The following is a 20,441-nucleotide window of genomic DNA, read 5'->3' on the forward strand; positions in this document are numbered from 1 at the left end:
TGCTTACAGGGTAACACTGAACAGAAAAAAAATTACATCCAGTTGGACTGTACATTACTCCTATAGATTTCAAAGCATAACTCCTGTGCAACTGGCAGTGCCATATAAAAAAGAGATGTCTAAATGATTTAGTGAATAATCAATGTGATTTTAGGGTTTGGGATTTTGTTAAGTATTAGTTTCATGTGCATGTCCCTCCCTCATCATCTCCCCTCCCCGCTTTTCTGTGGCTTTGGAGCATGTGTTCTCCTTCACCACTGCACATGACCCCTAAGGAATCCAAATGCCCCTTTTCTGGAGATCATCCCAGGCTCCCCCTAATATATCTCCTGTCTAGATGGCCATGCTATTCCACTGTTGATGACAAGCATTCAACAAGATGCCTATAACCCTTCCTCAAAAGGCCAAGTATGTAACTCCCATAACTTTCTTCAGCTCCATTTGGCACTAGAGCACTGTAAATAAATAAGTAATAATTAATAAATACTGGGCTAGCAAGAGAAGAACCTAAAGATATTCCTGGAACTGGGTTTCCCCATACCACACAGTCTGCTGCCATTTTGTTGAGCTTGCCCCTAGCACATTGTTTGATGTAGTTCCAGTCCAGTGCCTTAACCTTGAGACAATCCTTCTTTTGCCATGTAGGGCACTCAAATTGTGGAAGAGGCACATGGTAGCAATGAGACATACTCTCCCAGCTGCCTGTAAATCTACCTAAGGTCCACCCCCTACACAGCAGGCTTCCCTCCAAATCCAGTGAAAACCTGCATAGGAGTTAATGCTGCTTAACCCTTTGCAGCTTCTACCTGTCCTTGGAGAGAAGGTCAGTGTATAGTTGTGGAGAAAGAGTCCCTTGAGCTATCCTGAAGGGGAAAGAGGAGCCAAGGGGCAGGGCCCCACATGGGGATGAGATGGGACTTACCCCTGTCTCCAGGCAAATCTTAGGGTTGTGTGGGATTTGAAGGCTTTGTTTTCTTAGCATGGCTGCAAACACTTTTTGTTGCCAAAGAAATAACTCTGTGAAGTGAATCTGAGTTTTTCAAACACCTTTTTCCTTTAAGGCCCAGCAAGCTGCTTGCCTTTAATAATGACTGTTCAATTACTTCCATCAACTAAAGAAATTTTTATAAAGACACTATCGCCACCAGATTTTATTTTTCTTCTATTTCTGTTTAATATATTTAACGCAAATGCAGATTAGGGAAGGGGTTCACACAAAAAGCAGCAAGTGGCTGTATAGTTAAATATCAGAGAAGGCTAAAATACTTGTTATACCCAAAGTAACACTGAAGGTACTATTAAAAATTAGGTCAATTTTATTTCAAACAGGATAGAATTCTCCAAATGGCTTTTCTATAGGCCAAAAGAAAGGAAGAAAAGCAGTAAGAATGTTGATCTTCATGACATAACTCTATAGCTCTGACCCTTGTCTGTTTGGCCAAGGAGTGCACAGCAAAAATCAGGAGGGGTGAGGGAGTTTCAAGCCATTTTTTGCACTTCTCTGATCCTGGGCCAGCTGTGCACCAGGTGGATCTCCTGATGTCGCTCAGAACAGTCTGAAGGCTGTCAGTGACCTCCAGGGGCTATTCTGACAACTAGTCAGGGTGCAGGGAAGTCTTGCCCACAAACACCTTTCCATACCCTAAATTATGTAGGAAGAATTGGGCCAGATCTACATCACTGGAGGACTGCCCCTGCACTGGGATGATCCTCCTGTGGGCAGCTATCACTTAGAATCACTTTGCATAAATAAAGCAGCACAAAGCTGCCTCAGTGCAGGGGAAACCCTAGGCCTGTATTTCTTACTAGGCCCCAGTTTAAGTTTTCATGACAACCACAGGGCAAAGTTAGAAGACAGCACATATTTAAAAAGAAAAAAAAATGGGAAAAAAATGGAAGAAGCTCAGAATCCAAGGAATTGTTCTCAAATCCTGCTTCTGTCTTTGTGCCAATGAAGGGTCCTCTGGCAGCACAATCAGTTTACTTCAATTGTGTAAGGAGATAGAGGGATTGGGAGTGGAGTGTGCAGGGTGTGTGCACCTCTAGCGTGGCACGGAGCTCAGTTCTGCAATGGCTCCATGCTTACCAATGAATGAACTGGGGCAAGACAGGAAGGAGAGGGCCATGGGTGGACTAGAACTTCCTATCCTTCCCTCTGAAAAATGTAGCGTTAGGGCTACAGTAGCAGCTGAAGAGCAGCTCTACCAGCTTTCTCTGGCCTTGGGAAAGGACTCCTTCCACTTGGTTTCTTTGGGAAGATCCATAGACTTTACAGTGAAATTCACCTCAGTGCAGAGGGCTCACACAAGACCCTCCACATGACTTAAGTCATTAACCTGGCACTTGAATAATGTAGAGGGCTCTCTGCTTGGGAGTTAATTTCAACCTTATATTACCCACTGAAAATAAATAATTTAAAAGTAACCTATGTAGAAACATTGAGAAAACAAAGCAATATTCAATGGAATGATCTGAGGAAATGACGAGGTTAGAAGCAGGAATTCAAAACAAATTCATAATACCAGCCTATCCTCGCCACCTTCCTGAATGACTTGACCAACAGAAGTTTGATTTTGTTGCTTTAGAAAACACTCTCTCTTACACTCCATCAGTTGCTCAAAATCCTGCCACATTTTAGCTTGCTTCATATTTGGTCCATGACTTTCCCGCACAGCTTTTTGTTTCTCTCGTAGTTTCTGTTATAAACAAATAAAGATTTTTGGATAGGTTCAACATGACAAACGTTAGCTTACATAGATAGCCTAATGTGAATAAAGAACATTTCCTCTCCCCGTGAAACATTATTAATGTTCAGTTAAGTTAGAAAACATTCCTTGTAAATGGACAAGCAGCATTCTCTGTAGAGTCTTTGATGTGTGCGGCTTGCATGATGTTAGTTTTATTGCAGCTCCTTGAAAAGAACACCCCATTTTTTATATGTAGTGCAACTTTACCCTGCTGTATTCCCAGTTTCTCTGTGGGGAGTCCCATTTGTTCTGTAAAAGTTTATTTTAAAAAATCAGTTCACTTCCAGACTGAGATTTTGCATATCAAGTTGCAGCGTGTAATGTATTCTGATCATGAAGTTATATATCCTGAAATTAAACTTTTACATGAGAAACTGCAATTAATTCTCAACTGTAGTGACACAAACTTGTAAAATTCACTCACAAACTGACTCAAAGGAAAAACTAGAGAGGAAAAAGAGGACATTTTGATTGAAATAGTATGGCTAAGCCCTTCACTAGCCTGAATTTCACATGTGAATAAACATGTGAATAAACAATGATTTTGTTAACACAACTATATTGAAGATATCATTAGCCTTTTATAAAGATAAGACTGACAGCTCTAAAATTTATTGACTTCAACAGGTTGCTTTATATACAACTTCAGATTTGAGCTGGCACAGTTTGTTATATCTGTGTTTCAGTTTCTTATCCAAATGGTTTACAGGGAATGTGCTGTTGTGTTAAGCTGTTTGACTATCTTTTACAAGAAGCTCATACTATGCTCTGTAGGAAATCAAACTCTGAAGGGTAAGTGTGATATCTTTTCAGAGGATTCATTACTGATGCTAACAGGAATAGAGTTTTCTCTGTGTTCTGCAGTATGCTTTTTAAAAGGATTAACACAGTTTTGAACATTGAACCAAATAAAAGTATGAATTGCAACATGTTTGTTCAAGTGAAAAAACCCAAACTCATCCTTACCTTCCCAAGGTTTTCTTGTTCAAGGATCATTCGTGTATATTGTTCTCTAAAGAAGGTACATAATAATTGAGTTATAATTTTAATTAGTTCTAAGTAATAAGACAGATTAACTCTACAAGAGGGGAAAAAATGGAAAGTGGTAGAAAGTTTACACGTAGCCAGGGTGGGGATAGCATCAAAATCTAAGGGCCCCTAAATAAGAAACTCAAAAGAGTGAGATGAAGAAATATCTTTATCATCAGGCTTCAGGACTTCTTTGACCCCCATAATTGTGCAGCTGGCATAAAATGCTATTCACGAATGGATAAGGTCATTGTTAAGCTTTCAGAGCAGGTCTGATTTCTGGGGTTCCCCACGTGAAGTCTGAGTGCATGGCCCCTCCCGAATAATGCATGGTTGAGATCCTTTTTAATACTGCATTAAAGTTGCCAGTATTCTGAGACTGCTCAGTGTCATACTTCTGTACAAATGCCATACAATGTCCAAATCCAGACTGCTTCGCTTATGGGAATAGTGTCACTGGAGCAAATGGGGAAACTGAGGAGTTTAAGATGAGCAGTATTTGGTCCCATGTTTCACAAAACCTAACACTGGTGGCTTGATTTTCAAAAATGCTGAGCACCCTGCAGCTCCAATGGATTTCAATAGGAACTGCTGGGTGCTCAGCACCTCTGAAAATCAGGCTTCTTATTTAGGTGCCTAAACATAGATGTAGGAGCATAACTCTTGACATCCAATATTAAAAATCTTTGCCTGTTGCTGTCATCAGTGGATGAAGCTATTCCCTTGATGCTGTCAGGTTTCACATACATGAGATGATATTCAAATAATAAATTCTGATATGCTGTTATGCCCTTATTTAAATATTTTTCCAATTTAGGTGAGATATTAAGAAACAACATGCTCTCTTTTAAGAATGAAGTATGACGGTGTGTAACAAGTACACTTAGCTGCAGAGGGTTTGAGAGTTCATGAAACACAGAGTGGTTCAAATTTCTAAAGAACTTTCAAAATTGCTCAGCATGGGAAATCCTAGTTTCCAAAAGGATAAAACACATCAATAAACCACATCAGGTTGTGCTAGTAGGCTATTATTAGGCAAGGGTGGAGGATATTGGGATGCATTAGGAGAGGTATTTCCAGTAGGGATAAGGAGGTTTTAGTACCGTTCTACAAGGCACTGGTGAGACCTCACCTGGAATACTGTGTGCAGTTCTGGTCTCCCATGTTTAAGAAGGATGAATTCAAACTGGAACAGGTACAGAGAAGGGCTACTAGGATGATCCAAGGAATGGAAAACCTGTCTTATGAAAGGAGACTCAAGGAGCTTGGCTTGTTTAGCCTAACCAAAAGAAGGTTGAGGGGAGATATGATTGCTCTCTATAAATATATCAGGGGGATAAATACCGGAGAGGGAGAGGAATTATTTAAGCTCAGTACCAATGTGGACACAAGAACAAATGGATATAAACTGGCCATTGGGAAGTTTAGACTTGAAATTAGATGAAGGTTTCTAACCATCAGAGAACTGAAGTTTTGGAATAGCCTTCCAAGGGAAGCAGTGGGGGCAAAAGATCTATCTGGCTTTAAGATTAAACTCGATAAGTTTATGGAGGAGATGGTATGATGGGATAACATGATTTTGGTAATTAATTGATCTTTAAATATTCATGGTAAATAGGCCTAATGGCCTGTGATGGGATGTTAGATGGGGTGGGATCTGAGTTACCCAGGAAAGAATTTTCTGTAGTATCTGGCTGGTGAATCTTGCCCATATGCTCAGGGTTTAGCTGATCGCCATATTTGGGGTCGGGAAGGAATTTTCCTCCAGGGCAGATTGGAAGAGGCTCTGGAGGTTTTTCTCCTTCCACTGTAGCATGGGGCACGTGTCACTTGCTGGAAGATTCTCTGCTCCTTGAAGTCTTTAAACCACGATTTGAGGACTTCAATAGCTCAGACATAGGTGAGGTTTTTCGCAGGAGTGGGTGGGTGAGATTCTGTGGCCTGCGTTGTGCAGGAGGTCGGACTAGATGAGCATAATGGTCCCTTCTGACCTTAGTATCTATGAATCTGCTGTGATGTAGATTTTTCTATACATTCCCCATCCCCATTGGTTACTCCATCTTTGAGCTACAGTACATTCTTTGAGCTCCATGCCATCTGGTCCTGGCTCCTGCTCTCTCAGCAGAGTAGATGTGTTAGTGGCCGGAGAGGGTGTGGCTGGAGCATATTGTGCTCTGGCAACTCAGAACCATTCTAAATAGTGTGCAAGTCAGAACACCCATGAGGCTGCTCTAAGTTGTGCAAGGAGCCAAACTGGCCCTAGCTAGTCCTACCAGATCAAAAGAGTGGAAAGCCACCTAAAATCTCCTCCTTCCTATTAAGCTCACTGGATGTTACTCAGGCACAATTAAGGACCTGGCCCCAGGATGTGTTTGATTGTTTTAAGTAAAGCTGTTTATTGCAAAACAATGATAAAAAATAAGAACTCATTTTCACGGTAGCCTTTTCCTTTACTATTTATAATGATGACTGGAATGAATGAATTTAATTAGAAAAAAAACCCAACTTTTATTTTGAGAGAACAAAATTAACTTTGCACATTCCTTAGTACTGACTGTATGGAACAGAGCGTTTATATCCAATAAAGAATGTCAGAATTAAGACTTTTTTGTTCAATACGTTACTAGGAAAGTGCTGTTCTATTTATGGTTCATTTTAGCTCTGTTTACATTCCAGTGCCCAGTGAAAATACATACACATTCTAAAAGGAGGTCTAGAAACTCATTTTCTCTCCCTATTTTGCATTTTGTAAATATCTGCATACCAAAACCTTCAGTATACTTATAAATGTGAATGCTTTCTGAACTCACAGAAGGTCAAAATAAAATGTTTCTAATTTCAGAGAAATTGTCACCTTATCTAGCTTCTTTTCTCATGTTTATCAAAGGTTCAGCAAAACAGTGACAGCAGGAAAAGTGGCAATGCTCCACTCAAGTCTTACTCCCAATGCCCAGAATCCTATAACTCCACTCACCATGTTCCAATTCCCGCATTTCCCCTACTTGCTCCTCTGTTTGCCCAATCACAGCTACTTGATTCCATGAAACCATTATTGACAGACGGCAGTAGTGTTTGCCATGTGCCGTGCACTTTCCATACTCAGTGAAAGATGCAGTTTCTGCCCTAAAGAGCATCCAGTCTTATTAAAAAAATAAGGGCAGCTGAGTGGTGGAAAGGGATACACCATACAAAGAGATTAGGAGATGAGAGACATTTGGAGGTTGGTTTGTGTTTTTAAATTACATTCATTAAATTCTCTTCCCCCTCAACTCAGCCCTCTCACTTTTCTCCTACACCAATTCCCAGTTTCAGTTCTAGTGTTCTAATAACAGCCCCTCTGTAGAACATTCGAGTTCTTCTCTGCACATAAGTGACTGGTTATTATTATTAAATATTTATATTCCAGTAGCACCCACTTGTGTCTGCTGGGGTGGATGGTATCAGGAGGGCACAAGGAACAACACACAATTCTCCAATGGAGCACAGGCACTTCTCTTTTCAAGCACCAATACTAGTGCTAGCTATTGTATCAGACTGGCAAGAGCTGGTCAGGATCTGAGGACAACATATGCTGTACTCCCTTGAAAAGGTGATAAATTTGCTGCTTCAGTGTGCACTTTCAGGAACCCCCGGAGGAAATTTGGCTGACTCTCTCTGTCTGACTCAGCCATATTTCCTCCCTGGGCTTGGCTGCGGCAAGATATCTCTGCATCCATTTCCAATGGGAACCTGGAGTTAAAAGTTACTGTCTGGCCTATAGTCTCCAATGCAAAGGGAAAGATTTTTGGTATGTTTGAGAGAACTACTGGGTATACAACAATATCTTTTAGATGTAGGATATTTATTTTTTGAATATTATAGTATTTTTAAGCTTAGATGGTGAATTCCTTCTTCCAGTTCAAATACCAATGAAAACATTTATAACTTCAGGCTCGGTTTATAAAAATCCTCTGAATTAACACACAAGAGACAGACAAGAACATTTACCTAATTGCTTTTCTTCTGTCTTGCGGATCTGGGGAAACATACGTCTTCATCTCATCTTTAGCACGTTGAAGTTGTATTTCTAGATTCTAAAAAGAAATACACAGCATATTTTAGACATATACCATCTTTCCTACTTAAATATTCTCACCTACGCAAGTTTAGGCTTCTCTCTTGTGGACTTACCTTTTTCATGCAGTTAGTATGATGATAGCAGCTTTCTTCCTGAATACACTCCTCACGCAGCCCTTTTACTTCCTGCAGTATGAGAACAATATATTTTATTAGGCAGTATTCTTGAAAGTCCCCAGCAGACAGACTGTTATTGTACAAAGTACAACTGGAAGTGTTTAGGGCAACATCCTGCCATCATTTTGTGTGCAGAATTCTGACTGCAGTCAATGGCCCCTACCTTCATGTGAATTAGTAATTGAATTCCCTTTGCTTATTGTGCAAAGCATTGTTCTCTGCTTTGGGCTCAAAATCTTTTGAATTCTATAAAGATTACATCAATTTAAATCTGAGACATTCAGCACTTTTATATTTAAGAGAGTTCTCAACCAAAAGATCTTAAAATTCTGCTGCAGCAAATGAAGGTAATGCACATCACTACGTACTGTTCAGTTCCTTAAATGTTTAAATCATTTGGGTTTTCCAGTATTAAAGCTCCTTTTAAAATGGTAATGAAAGGATTAAAAAAACCCTTTGGCCCCTTAGTGTTTTGTCTAGACTTGAATTTTCAGGCATGTTCTAACACATGTTAATCGATTACCAGTTAACATGTTTAACTAACACGATCATAATTTCTAATAGACACTTCACAAATGTGTTCCAGGACTCAAATCCTAGTTCTTATTCATGTCATAAGTGTTTGTGTCCTGGAACACATTTGTGAAAGGTCTACATCAGAAGGTACAATCATGTTAGCTAACTTGTTAATTGACAATCAATTAACATGTTAGAATAGGACTTAAAATTCAAGTCTAGACAAAACCGTTAGGGTTGGTATCCAGAAACTAGACCAATATAAGGATATTTATACTATATATATATATATATATATATATATATATATATATATATATACACACACACACACACACACACACTATATATATATATTTATACTAGTATATCTGCATACACACTAGGGGATTGCATGGATTTAACTACATCCGTTTCTAAATTGATATAGTTAAAGCAGTTCAAAACCTGTGTGTATACAATCCCTGTTTTCAGCCTGGTCTGCACTAGGATTTTACATCAGTAAAGGTACATCTCTCAGGGATGTGAAAAATCCACACCCCTGAGAGAGGTAGCTATACTGATTTAATCCCCCAGGGCAGACAGTGCTAGGCTGACAGAAGAATTTTTCCGTCGACCTAGCGACTGCTTCTTGGTGAGGCGGATTACCTACGCCGATGGGAGAACTCCTCCCATCAAAGTAGGTAGTGTCTGCACTGAAGCACTATAGTGGAGCAGCTGTGCTGCTGTAGCATTTTAGGTGTAGACAAGCACTTAGACATACAAGTATATGTTTGTATATTTATAAAAAGTACTGTCTGTAATCTGTCCAATATGCAAATGGGCACTTTGTATAAGCATTTTTAAAATTCTCAGGGAAAACAATTACTCTGTATGCCTCTGGATAGCAACTGATTAACACTTCATTAAATTTATCCATTAACCATTGGTTTTGTTTTGCTAATTTAGTGAAAATGGCATTCTAGTTACATAAACATTTGAAGATGTCTCTTGGTAATAACTCATTAACATTCCAACAGCCAAATGCTATCCTAGCAGGTGCTACATGAGTGAGCAGGGATTCTGGCAGATGCATCTTTTGCAAAAAGAATTTTGCTGGTCAGGACAAGATTCCATTGGATGGGCCTGGAAGACCCACTCAGTGCATTTGTTGTGCTCAAACAAGAGATCTGTACAACTCCAGCTAGCCCTAGGCAGCTCAGGATGCGTGGAGCTGGAAATACATAGTTGGGGATGTCAAGTCACTCCCAACCTGTGTGCACTGGGGCCTTCCTTGTCGAGAAAACGGGGTGGGGGGGTATCCCATGACCGAAACAGTTACAGGGGCATCATTCTGTGACATTTCAATGGGCAGTTTTATCCCTCCAATCCCCATCTCCTCTCTGGGACCCCCATTTTATAGATGAGGAATTGAAGTATTGAGAGGCTCGGTGACTTTCCCAAAGTCACACAAGAAGTCTGTGGCAATGCAGGAAATTGAGCCTCGGTCTCCCACATCCCACCAGTGCCCCACTCACTGGGCCATCCTTCCTCTCCAGAGGCAGGGTCGGGGGAATTTATCCCATAATGAATTATATGCTTCATAGAGTTTGTAAATATACAGTAAGAACAATCTTACCTGTTCAAGTGTGGAGCGATTACTTTCTAAACCTGCTGCACAGCTGTCATACTGGACTTTTTTTTCATCACATTCTTGGGTTAACTCCTGGTGTGAAAAGGGCAAAAGGTCGTGTAAATGAAAACTTGAGTCTAGTAACATAAGGCACCTAAGCAATGTAAGTTCTTGTCAATCTCACACTTCGACTGCAGCTATTGGCACACTGAGAGCGACTTACATAAACCAAGCAGACATACGCGTATCATTACAAGGATATCATTTCTAGCCCTGCATATTGGAGGATCAGTAATATAAACTACAGCATAACATACAAGTTTCCTTTTTATATTTATATCCAAAGTCTTTAACATGGTGGATTCAATTTCTAATTTGTTCACATTGTGTCAAAGGTTTTACTTGCTCTTTAAACATTAAGCTTACAAGATAGTTTAGATGATTAATTATGTTCCATGTAAAAACAATTTTGTCCACATTTATTTACATTATAAAACAAGAATAGGTTGGCCTTTACAGAAAGAAAGAAAAAAATTGATGTTGCATTAAAACTTTTTAGCAAACAATAAAAGTTATCGTACTTTCCCCTACAAAGAGTACATATTGTTACTAAATCCCATTTAGTTATCCTGTATTTGCAGACACATGTTTTCAAATGAATTACAAAAAGAATGTGTCCAAATCCTCAGCTGGTAAAAAAGGGGCAGAGCTCCATTGACTTTATTGGGAGTGGGCCAGTTTACACCAGCTAAGGATCTGGATGACTTTTTTTTTCCCCCATAGCCCTGTAACTTTCTAAAGCCAATGGATAAAATTGCCATCTTCAAGGATTGGAACACGAGATGGTTCCGGTGTGTTACTGCTTAATTATGATGTTTTGTTTTGTCGTGATGTTATCGTCACCATAGGAACTACTATTGTGAGGGAAAAAGCCTCAGCCGAAAAATATGGCTATATTGTTGATTTTTAAGAGTTCCAGACCCCTTTGGCCACTTCATGTTGCAAATTGCTTTTCTCAATCAGAGTTTCACCACAGTTTACCTATTCTACATCTTCTAGCTTTCCTCCAAGTTGACTGTGGTCTTGTATTAGGTAGCAGAGGTTTGTAAATCATGTATATTTGTGGTTTTTGCCTTCCATACAGCTGTAAGGAAGGCTCTCATGTAACTAACACGACAGTGTTATTTGTCATTAAAATCATTCTATTTTCTGGGGGGAAAATCCCCAAGGTTTACAATTAAATTGTTTAAATCCACAAGCAGGGGTCCTGGAAAATTTGTATAGTGGGGGAGTTGAGAGCCATTGAACCAAATTGTAAACCCTGTATATAATGGAAGCCACTTCAAGTCAGGGGGTGCTGCAGCACGCCCCCCACACCTCTAGTTCCAGCACCTATGTCCACAAGACAATATAGACTTGTACCACCAGAGGATCCAGCTCTTTGGATTCCAACAACTAAGAATAAAACTTAAGTAACATGCATATTGCCTTAAATTTTCATAGGGGCCTCAACTCAGCCTCTAAATCTGCACATGCAATCAGTTTTGGACACAAACTTCTGAATGGCAGTTTACAGACAGACTTATCTACAGACCTGATTTGCCACTTGTGATACCAGTTTTATGCTGCTGTAACTCTACTGAAACCAAACACAGTTATAGTGGTATAAAACTGGAGTAAAGCAGGTTTTGCCCTGAATTCATGGGCAAAACTGCAAAGCAAAATTTAGAGGTGATTTCTGAAAATTTGTCCCACTGCACAGACAGTTCACTAATGTCTATTACACAATATATTCCTAAAAATTTTTACTAACCTGGCAGTTCTGCCGCAACTGTCTCAATTCTTTGATAATTGGAGCTAAACTTGACTTCTTATCTGCCACCATAGCATTCAGTTTTTTTACCTGATATATGAAGAAAAGGCACTACATGAATATGCTATTAGTAAAACAGTGAGAGTATTAAGAATGGGAGGGCAAAGGAAGGGAAAGATATGGGGAAAAAACAGCTATGAGATGTGAAGAAAGGAGACTGAATCATATATTATGTAAAATAAATGATAGGCAAATGATAATTAAGAAACATAGTATATTTTATAATAGGGGTACCATCACAATCTACTGCAGCTCTGCTCTCATGGTTTGAATTGCCTGTTTATTCTGTATATGGATGAATTCTACCCTGCTGATTATGCAACCTAATACCTTGCTTAGACTGGAAGTTACTGTGAATAAAGGTCTCTGAACTTTTTTAGCTCAGGTGTATGGCCTGTCAAACCCTGACAAGAACTGAAAAAATGCAAAAAGTTCTAGTCAGCTTCTAACATTACTTGCATATACTGATCTGTAAGGTGGGCACAAAAAGAATAGCTACAAATAAATATGAGTATCAAATCTTTTACTGATATTTTATAATGTTCTTCATCAGGATAGATACAAAATTACACATATTTACACCAAATTTAGTCGTCTCTCTCTAAGGACAGATCAACACTACCGTGTAAGTCGATTTAACTTACATTGCTCAGGGGTGTGAGAAAGACACCCCCCTGTGAGCGATGCAAATTACAGCGACCTAAGTGCTGTCCACACTGGCACGAGACGCTCTCCTGCCGACATAGCTTCCGCCTCTCCTGGAGGTGGAGTAATTATGCTGATAGGAGAGTGCTCTTCCATCGACAGAGAGCCTCTTCACGAGACGCACTACAGCGGCACAGCTGCACCCATGCAGCACTTCTAGTGTAGACCTTCCCCAAGACTGTTTCTGAAAACCAGGTATTTTGTACAGCGTGTAATAAAGAGGGAGCATTTCCATGAACACAGGATCCAATCCAATGCCCACTGAACTTAATGGATGAACTCACTTCAATGGAAGTTGTCTCAGGACCAATACAAATTGTAATCTAGAGTACAAAAACCTTTTAACAGGGATAGCTTTACAATGAAGTCCTCATAAAGAGGGACCACTGTGTGCAGTAAAGATAGTAGAACCTCAAACATTTATGAGGTTCAAACCTTATTTAACTGACGGCAATCTCTTGCTTCCCAATAAACGTTTGTGATCCTCTTTCTTTCCATCTAATTCCAATCCAATCCCTAGTCCTTCTCCTAATTTTAAACTGGTTAGACACCCAGCAGGTAGTCTCTCTCCTGGATTCTAACGTTATATTTTCTGCAAATGTGCTGACAGCCTGGGGCTTCCCCTGGTAGAAATATATATAAATCAATCTGAGTACTCAATGTTCCTCTGACAGGACATTCCAGAGCAGGAAATCCCTCTTGCTCCGGGGCTTCCTATTACTGGTTCAGCAACAATTAGGTTTTTGCAAGTATATTTAGAAATGATTGTAAAATACCTTGAAAAATAAAAATATTTTGAAAAAATGAAATGATGCTGCCTAACTGTTCAAATCATATTCAGCCTCCTGGCTGAGAAGAATGCTTTTTTATTTTCACCAGTCAGTCTAAAAAAGGACCTGCAAAGTGTTTAAAAAAACAAAACAAAACACTGTGCCCTTTTTTGTTGTTTCTTTACTATATATAAATAAAGAAGGCTTGAGAGGCTTTTAAAAAAATATTTTTTCTGCGTGTTTTTTTCATTAGAAATTCAAGTCCTGTCTTGTCTATGATGAGTTAAATGACGACATCACAAGATTCATGACAGTTGAAAATTGAGAAGGGAAAGGGATTAGTCAGGCTGTTTAAAACTCATTATGTTTCGGTTTTGTTAACAACCATAACTTCCAGTGATTAAATCACATTTTGGAAAAGGGAGTCTTTGTTAAGTTTCAATCCCATTCCGTGTTTTCAATTAAGGTGCCAATACTAACAATAGATAATGCCTGAAATCACAAAAATGTTGAACCAAGGAAGCCCAGATTTGATACCCCTGATATTTCTAAAGGGAAAACGATCAGGAAACATTGCCCACGCATGCAAACGTACTTTTTAAAAAGGCATTCTTTGTACATCAAAAACAGACACATGCCCGATTTTACTAAAACTCTTCCAGGTCACCTTTGTAGCTGTACATTGCCCAAAAGTATATTACAAAATGTATTTCTACAAACATACATTGCATTTTATTTTAAAACCTGTGCCAGAAATGTTAATCCTGATTTTATTTTTTCTAAAATTAAACATCCAGCTTGCAGAAATACAATAGTTAAATTAGGCAAAATCACCATTTCAGACATGTTATCTAATGTTCGTCCCTTCATTTCATCCATCTCGCTCTTTGCCGCAGATACTCTCTCCAACTCCTCCTGTGTGTAACTGTATCCAGAGATACCCTTCTTGTCCTCAATAGCTTGCTGTGGACATAGGAAACAAATACAAAATGTGAGGACAGGTGCTGGCAGACCATGGAGCAAGTTCTTTAATGTAAGTGAAATATTGCAAGAATGCTGAAAGTGAAGTGCTAGAATCAGTTTATTTTAAGAGTGATGAAACTCTATGACTGCCGTAAGAACTAACTAAAGTATCTGCCATTCTGTTCAACTGGTAGGTTATTAACTATTTTCTGCAAGACCTCTATCTGGGGCTAATTCAAAGCTAACTGAGGTCAAAAGAAAGTTTCCCATTGACTTCAGTGGGTTTTGGATCAGATCTTCTCTGCAGCAATTAAATATATAAAAAGAGGGATGCCTATTTTGGAGGATGTAATCTGTAGTAAATATAGCTAATTCTATAAAAAAACCTACTATGTAAACGAGAACAGAATACAGTATTTCTGAACTGTTTTGCCAACTGTATTCTCCAATGCTGTTTTTTTACAGAAGAAAATAGTTTACGGTAATGCCTCAATATATAAAACTATTTTTCCCATATATTTCTTCAAATTATTTGGGATGTAATACAGTAGAGAAATTATTCTCTTAACTGTTTTTATTCCTTTCACAGTTTAACAAAACTTTACTACCTGTTCATTCATCCAGTGGTTACAGTAGCTGATCATTAAATATGCAAAGAAATGTAAGTTTGTAATACAGAATGTTGAGCGACGACTCAAGCAGTCATGGTAGACTACTATACAGGGCATTAAATCTCTAAAAGTGACACACACATACCAACTCCAAGTGGATCAGTCTTACAAAAAACCCATTCAACTCTAGTGGTCTTAAAAACATTAATCTTATAATATCTACAGCCATTATGGTGTGGAGCATTTTATGGGGTTTAATAGCTGTATGGAGTTAGATATAGGCTTTGTCTTCATTGCCAAAAAGGGTGTGTTTTTTACTGCAGGATAACTAATGTACATTAGCTACCTTGCTGTAAAATTCTATTGCAATTAGAATGGATGTACATTCTCTGGAGACTTGTACTCTGTACTCATGCATATTCAGTTGCCCTTGATTGGTGTGGGAAATCCACACCCACACCCACACCCGATGAAGTGAGCTGTAGCTCACGAAAGATTATGCTCAAATAAATTGCTTAGTCTCTAAGGTGCCACAAGTACTCCTTTCCTTTTCTTGTTGTTTAGTGGTAGAAGCTGAGTTTGGCTAGTTTTCAATTTCTGAGTAATACATATTCTCTAACTTACTTCAAGAACCACTGTGAAGTACATTTGCTTCTTAATGCTTGGATTTTGTTGTTGCTGTTTTTAAATACTATTCCAGTATCTCTGACAGCTTGTATCTGTACCTTATTGTTGATAAAGTAATTTTAAAGCCCTCAAAATATACCAAAGCTTACCTTCAACTAATTAAGGACCTAGTCCCACTTCTGTTGAAGTCAATAACATTTTTGCCCATGACTTCACTTGAGTGCAGGATTAGGCCCGTCAGACTCAAGAAAAAAAAATGTAGAGCTTGTACTACTGTCTATAAGAAACTATTTCTAGTCATGAAATACGATAGCGGAGTATAACTGGCAGATTAAAACAATTCCTATACCAAGCACGCTTTATCAGTGTTTAGCTAATAATAGTAAGAGAGCTTTAAAGATTAAAACACATTAAAAAATTCCAAACCAATTATGTCCATATCATTGTATTGATGGTTGTCACTGTGGTTGTGGCTAGAATGTATGGAGTGGGAGAATTTTGCCTTACCAATTGTTGCTGAATAGCCTCATGACGTTGTTTTAGGAGTTCTTCTGTTCTCTGTAGGATACCATACTCGGCTGTAATTTCTGCTATTTCTAGACGCTTCTTTTTATAAAACGTGTTCTTGCTTCGAAGCTTATTAACATATCGTTTAAACTGAAATGAGATATAACAGGGATATTTGTAATTTAATTTGAATGAAAAAAAAAAAGGCCTTATCACGCTTTCTAACTAGCCTGTTCAGATAGCATTTAAACTACAATAAACTAGCCTGTTCAGATAGCATTTAGCAGAGAACTGGAAGTCAGGGCTCCCAGGTTCTATTTTCAGTTCTGCCAATCACTCACCATGAGACATCAGAAAAGTCAGTTCTATCTCTCTATACCTCTGTTTAGCCATTTGGAACATGGAAATCATTCATTTCTACTTACCTGCCCCACTGAGGGGCTAGAAAGGCTAACTGATGTTTGCAAATTTTTGTAGACCCTTGGATAATAATAAAGTTAATATAATAGTACTTTGCACGTACATGAGAATGCCTTCCATCCAAGAACATCAAAGAGCTTTACAGAACTGAACTGCACAACATCCTTGTGAAGTAGATAATCATTATTATTCCCACTTTACAGATGGAAACTGAGACACAGAGATGACTTGCTCAAAGTGACAAGACATTTGTGGCAGAGTTGGGACTAGAACTCAGATCTCCCACTATCTATTCATGGGCTTGAGCCACAAGATTGTCCTTCCTCTCCTAAGATGAAAGGCAGTGGATAAGTATTATCATTAATGTTCCAGCTACCTCTGATCCATGTCACTGTGGCAATTTAAATTTTTTTAAAATTAAGAGTTTATTTTTTTTTCTCAAATTTAACCAATGAACACAGGAATTACAGAGTCCTATGATCCTAAAGCTCATGCTTCAGGGTTTCAGTGAGTCACCTGCAGGGGTCAGGAACTGATTCCCCCACCCCCATGTATTCTAGGGAGTATTTAAAAAAAAAACCTCCTTTCTTTTAAGTATCAAGGATGGCCACATCTGGAGATGGGACATTGGACGGGGTTAACCAGGGCTCTGAGGTGGCACCAACTTAGCATTCTCTCTCAGGTGCTTAACTGGCTGGTTCTTGCTCACATGCTCAAGGTCTAACTGATCACCATATGTGGTGTTGGGAAGGAATTTCCCCTAGGTCAGTTTGGCAGTGATCTTGGGGGGTTTTCATCTTCCTCGGCACCATGGGGTGCAGGTCACTTGCCACAACTGTCTGGGTATATCTCATTTAATTATTTCCCTGCCATTGCAGGGGCCTCGAGCACTGGGGCACTTCGGTCGGTTTCTCCTATTCTCTGCCAGTGGCACATAATAGTCTAGTCTCCTGAAGGTTGTAATACTTTGGTCTAATTTTGGTTGTTGGGTTAATGTGCAGTGTTGGTGGCTTGTGACATACAGGAGGTCTGACTGGTGATCCATCTGACCTTAAACTCTATGAGTTCTCAAGTATGATGGGAAAGGGCAGAAAAACGCTCAGAGAAAATTGAAAAGGGCCATAGGGAAAAGATTCTTGATTTTAAGTACTGGTTGTAAGTAGTTAAAATACTGATCTCTTTTAATGTCTCTTGCTGAATTGAAAGATATTATTGACTAATCATTTTTAACAAAAGGACAGGGTAGAGTAGAGTCAACTCTTCATTCTGTGTACCCAGCTGAAGGACTGTCATACATAGAACTAGCATAAAAGGCGCACAGCTAGAATTAGTGAACAGGAGTTCAATTTTTGCTTATTAAGAAGTAAAGCATAATAATCCAGAGTCTTACAGATCATCATATTTACTTAATCTGTTTCTCAGTTCTTACGTGTTCAACTTGATATACCCCTGAAAAATCAGGCCCTAGGTGTCTCAAGTTAAACGCAGAAGAACTGAGGCTCTTCGAATTACTAACTTTTTTTTTTTTTTAATGTAGGACCTAAACTTTCTCTTATCTCTTAGTTTTCCCATTTATAAAATGAGGTTAGCTCTTATTGATACACTTCACAGGGATGTTATGAGGCAAAAATCATTGACATTTGTAAAGTGCTTTTAGAACCACAAATGGAGAGCAAGGAATTCAAAACAAATAAAATACGCTATGATAATTTAGTGTAAAGCAGGTTTCAAAATGTTCAGCTGGGATAAAGTCATTATTGTAGAATTAGTGCATTCTACTAACAAAGAATCACAAGAAAATATCAGCAGTCCTATTACCACAGATACAATTTTAAACTTTAAAAATTAAGATGCATGAAAGTACCTAGCTTATGAGTGAATTTCCCTGTTGAAGAATAATGCATAAAACTGATGTGACTACAGCCTAAGAACCCTTAGAGTAACTGTGTTCTATAAAAAGTGTCCTGGGCAAAATGCCCAAAATGAAATCCACCCTGTTCATCTGCCATCCTGTGCAATATCTAGGCCAAAGCTTTTTCTATCTTGCTATGCTCCAGAACTATTTTTAAAGCCAAAAGCTATAAGCGTTTTTCGTGAAAGAACAAACCCACAAATTACTCAATGTGCTCTATGCAGATTGGAGTATGTGTGGCTTTAGGAGACCATTTTACATTGTGCTTATTACCTAGGACAAGGATAGACAAGGTCACAAAAGTCAGAGCACTAACAGTAAAGCAGCAGTTTTGTTACAATAAAGACCTCAGTACAATTGTAATATTATTGTTGGAAATTTATCCCGTTAATTAGCAAAAGAAACGTTTTATAACAGTCAATTCAAACACATCCTCTGAGTTTATACAGATTAGAAAAAAAAAGTTTTATCACTTGTGCAAACACTGAATTTTCTGTGGTTTTCAAGCTATTACAGAAGATACTTTGTTACAAAATAATCAGACATGATACCAACTAACACAAACCCATACAAGAAAAACATGGATTGCCTTCTTCTCTCTTGATGGAGCAGTTCCAGTGATATTTCATTTGGACAGCAGAATATAGTAAAGAATTATGTAAGAGAAGAAACTTTTTTCACATGTGACTATAGACAGCTGTCAGATCTGAATGATTTTCTGTCAGTTTACCCCAGGGTTGAAAGCAAGCTGTTATTCTCCTCACTTCCATAACTACTTTTAAGGTCTTGAAAATAGCCTGAGTGGGAGACACAGTATTTGCATATTCAGTATTTTGCCAAGCATAATCTACTTAATAATGGAAACCAAAGGACCCTGTTGATTAAAGAACTGATTTCACAGATGTTCAATTATTAGCGACTGATGTCTGGGCCATATAATAAGCAACCCATCCAAAACCAAAAAAATTGACGAAACCTTCAGATACGGACATGTGGACAGGGTTGCAACCCCACCCATTTTAGGACATGAAAATCTGGCTCTAATATAGTGCAATCTCCTGGTTTATAAATGCATATCTTGAATTTTACATTATTCTAGTTACATGAAACTATAAAACAAGATATAAGCAGTAGTAGCAAGATGACAATGTTCTGTAGATAATGAGTCAAATAGCCTGGCAGAATTTCTACAGACTTAGTCTTTTCCAAATGTAACACAGATTTAAAAACCCTCCTAAATGCAGGGCCAAATTCAGTGCTAGGTCAGCAGGTGAAACTCCAGTTAAATCTAACTGGAAATGAGCTCATGGCAGACTTATCAGATCTATGGCAGCCCAGGTGCTCCCTAGCCCAGCAGCCAAGAATCAAACCAAGAGATCCCTCAAATCAGGGAATTTATAACTAGTCTAATTGCAAATTACCAATCCTTTCAAATGTGTGAAAGCATACTAGGGCATTTCAACTATGTAAAAGGTTGTTTCAAGGAGGAGGAGGAAGTTTTTTCTTATCCTCCGAGGATAGGACAAGAAGCAATGGGTTTAAATTTCAGCAAGGGAGGTGTAGGTTGGACATTAGGAAAAACTTCCTGTTAGGGTGGTTAAGCACTGAAATAAATTCCCTAAGGAGGTGGTGGAATCTCCATCATTGGAGATTTTTAAGAGCAGGTTAGACAAACACCTGTCAGGAATGGTCGAGATAATTAGTCCTGCCATGAGTGCAGGGGACTGGACTAGATGACCCCTCGAGTCTCACTTCCGGTTTCATGATTCTATGATTATTTGCAGATATACTTAGCATCTGAAGTGCCCTGCAACTCATCTTGAGCTGTGGGGGGAAAAATCAGGCCCTTAAAGCTGTTAATAAAATATTACATTTTACTCTGGTAAGAAGCCTTTAAGTAGCTATGTTTAGCCAAA

General features: G+C 38.7%; 1 protein-coding gene across 3 annotated transcripts in view; it reads right to left on the reverse strand.

The window, feature by feature from the left end:
- Positions 1-232: 232 nt before the first annotated feature.
- Positions 233-20,441, reverse strand: part of IFT81 (intraflagellar transport 81) — a 60,770-nt gene continuing 40,561 nt past the window's right edge. For all 3 annotated transcript variants that reach the window (XM_074972606.1, XM_074972605.1, XM_074972607.1), the window contains exons 12-19: positions 16,194-16,343; positions 14,320-14,448; positions 11,951-12,040; positions 10,144-10,230; positions 7,947-8,018; positions 7,764-7,849; positions 3,714-3,759; positions 233-2,696 (exon numbers count right to left, since the gene is read on the reverse strand). In XM_074972606.1, coding sequence (XP_074828707.1) covers positions 2,514-2,696; positions 3,714-3,759; positions 7,764-7,849; positions 7,947-8,018; positions 10,144-10,230; positions 11,951-12,040; positions 14,320-14,448; positions 16,194-16,343 — 843 coding nt within the window. In that variant the 3' untranslated portion in view covers positions 233-2,513. The remainder of the gene's footprint in view (positions 2,697-3,713; positions 3,760-7,763; positions 7,850-7,946; positions 8,019-10,143; positions 10,231-11,950; positions 12,041-14,319; positions 14,449-16,193; positions 16,344-20,441) is intronic.

This window comes from Natator depressus, chromosome 15 (assembly GCF_965152275.1).
Source record: "Natator depressus isolate rNatDep1 chromosome 15, rNatDep2.hap1, whole genome shotgun sequence".
NCBI lineage: Eukaryota > Metazoa > Chordata > Testudines > Cheloniidae > Natator > Natator depressus.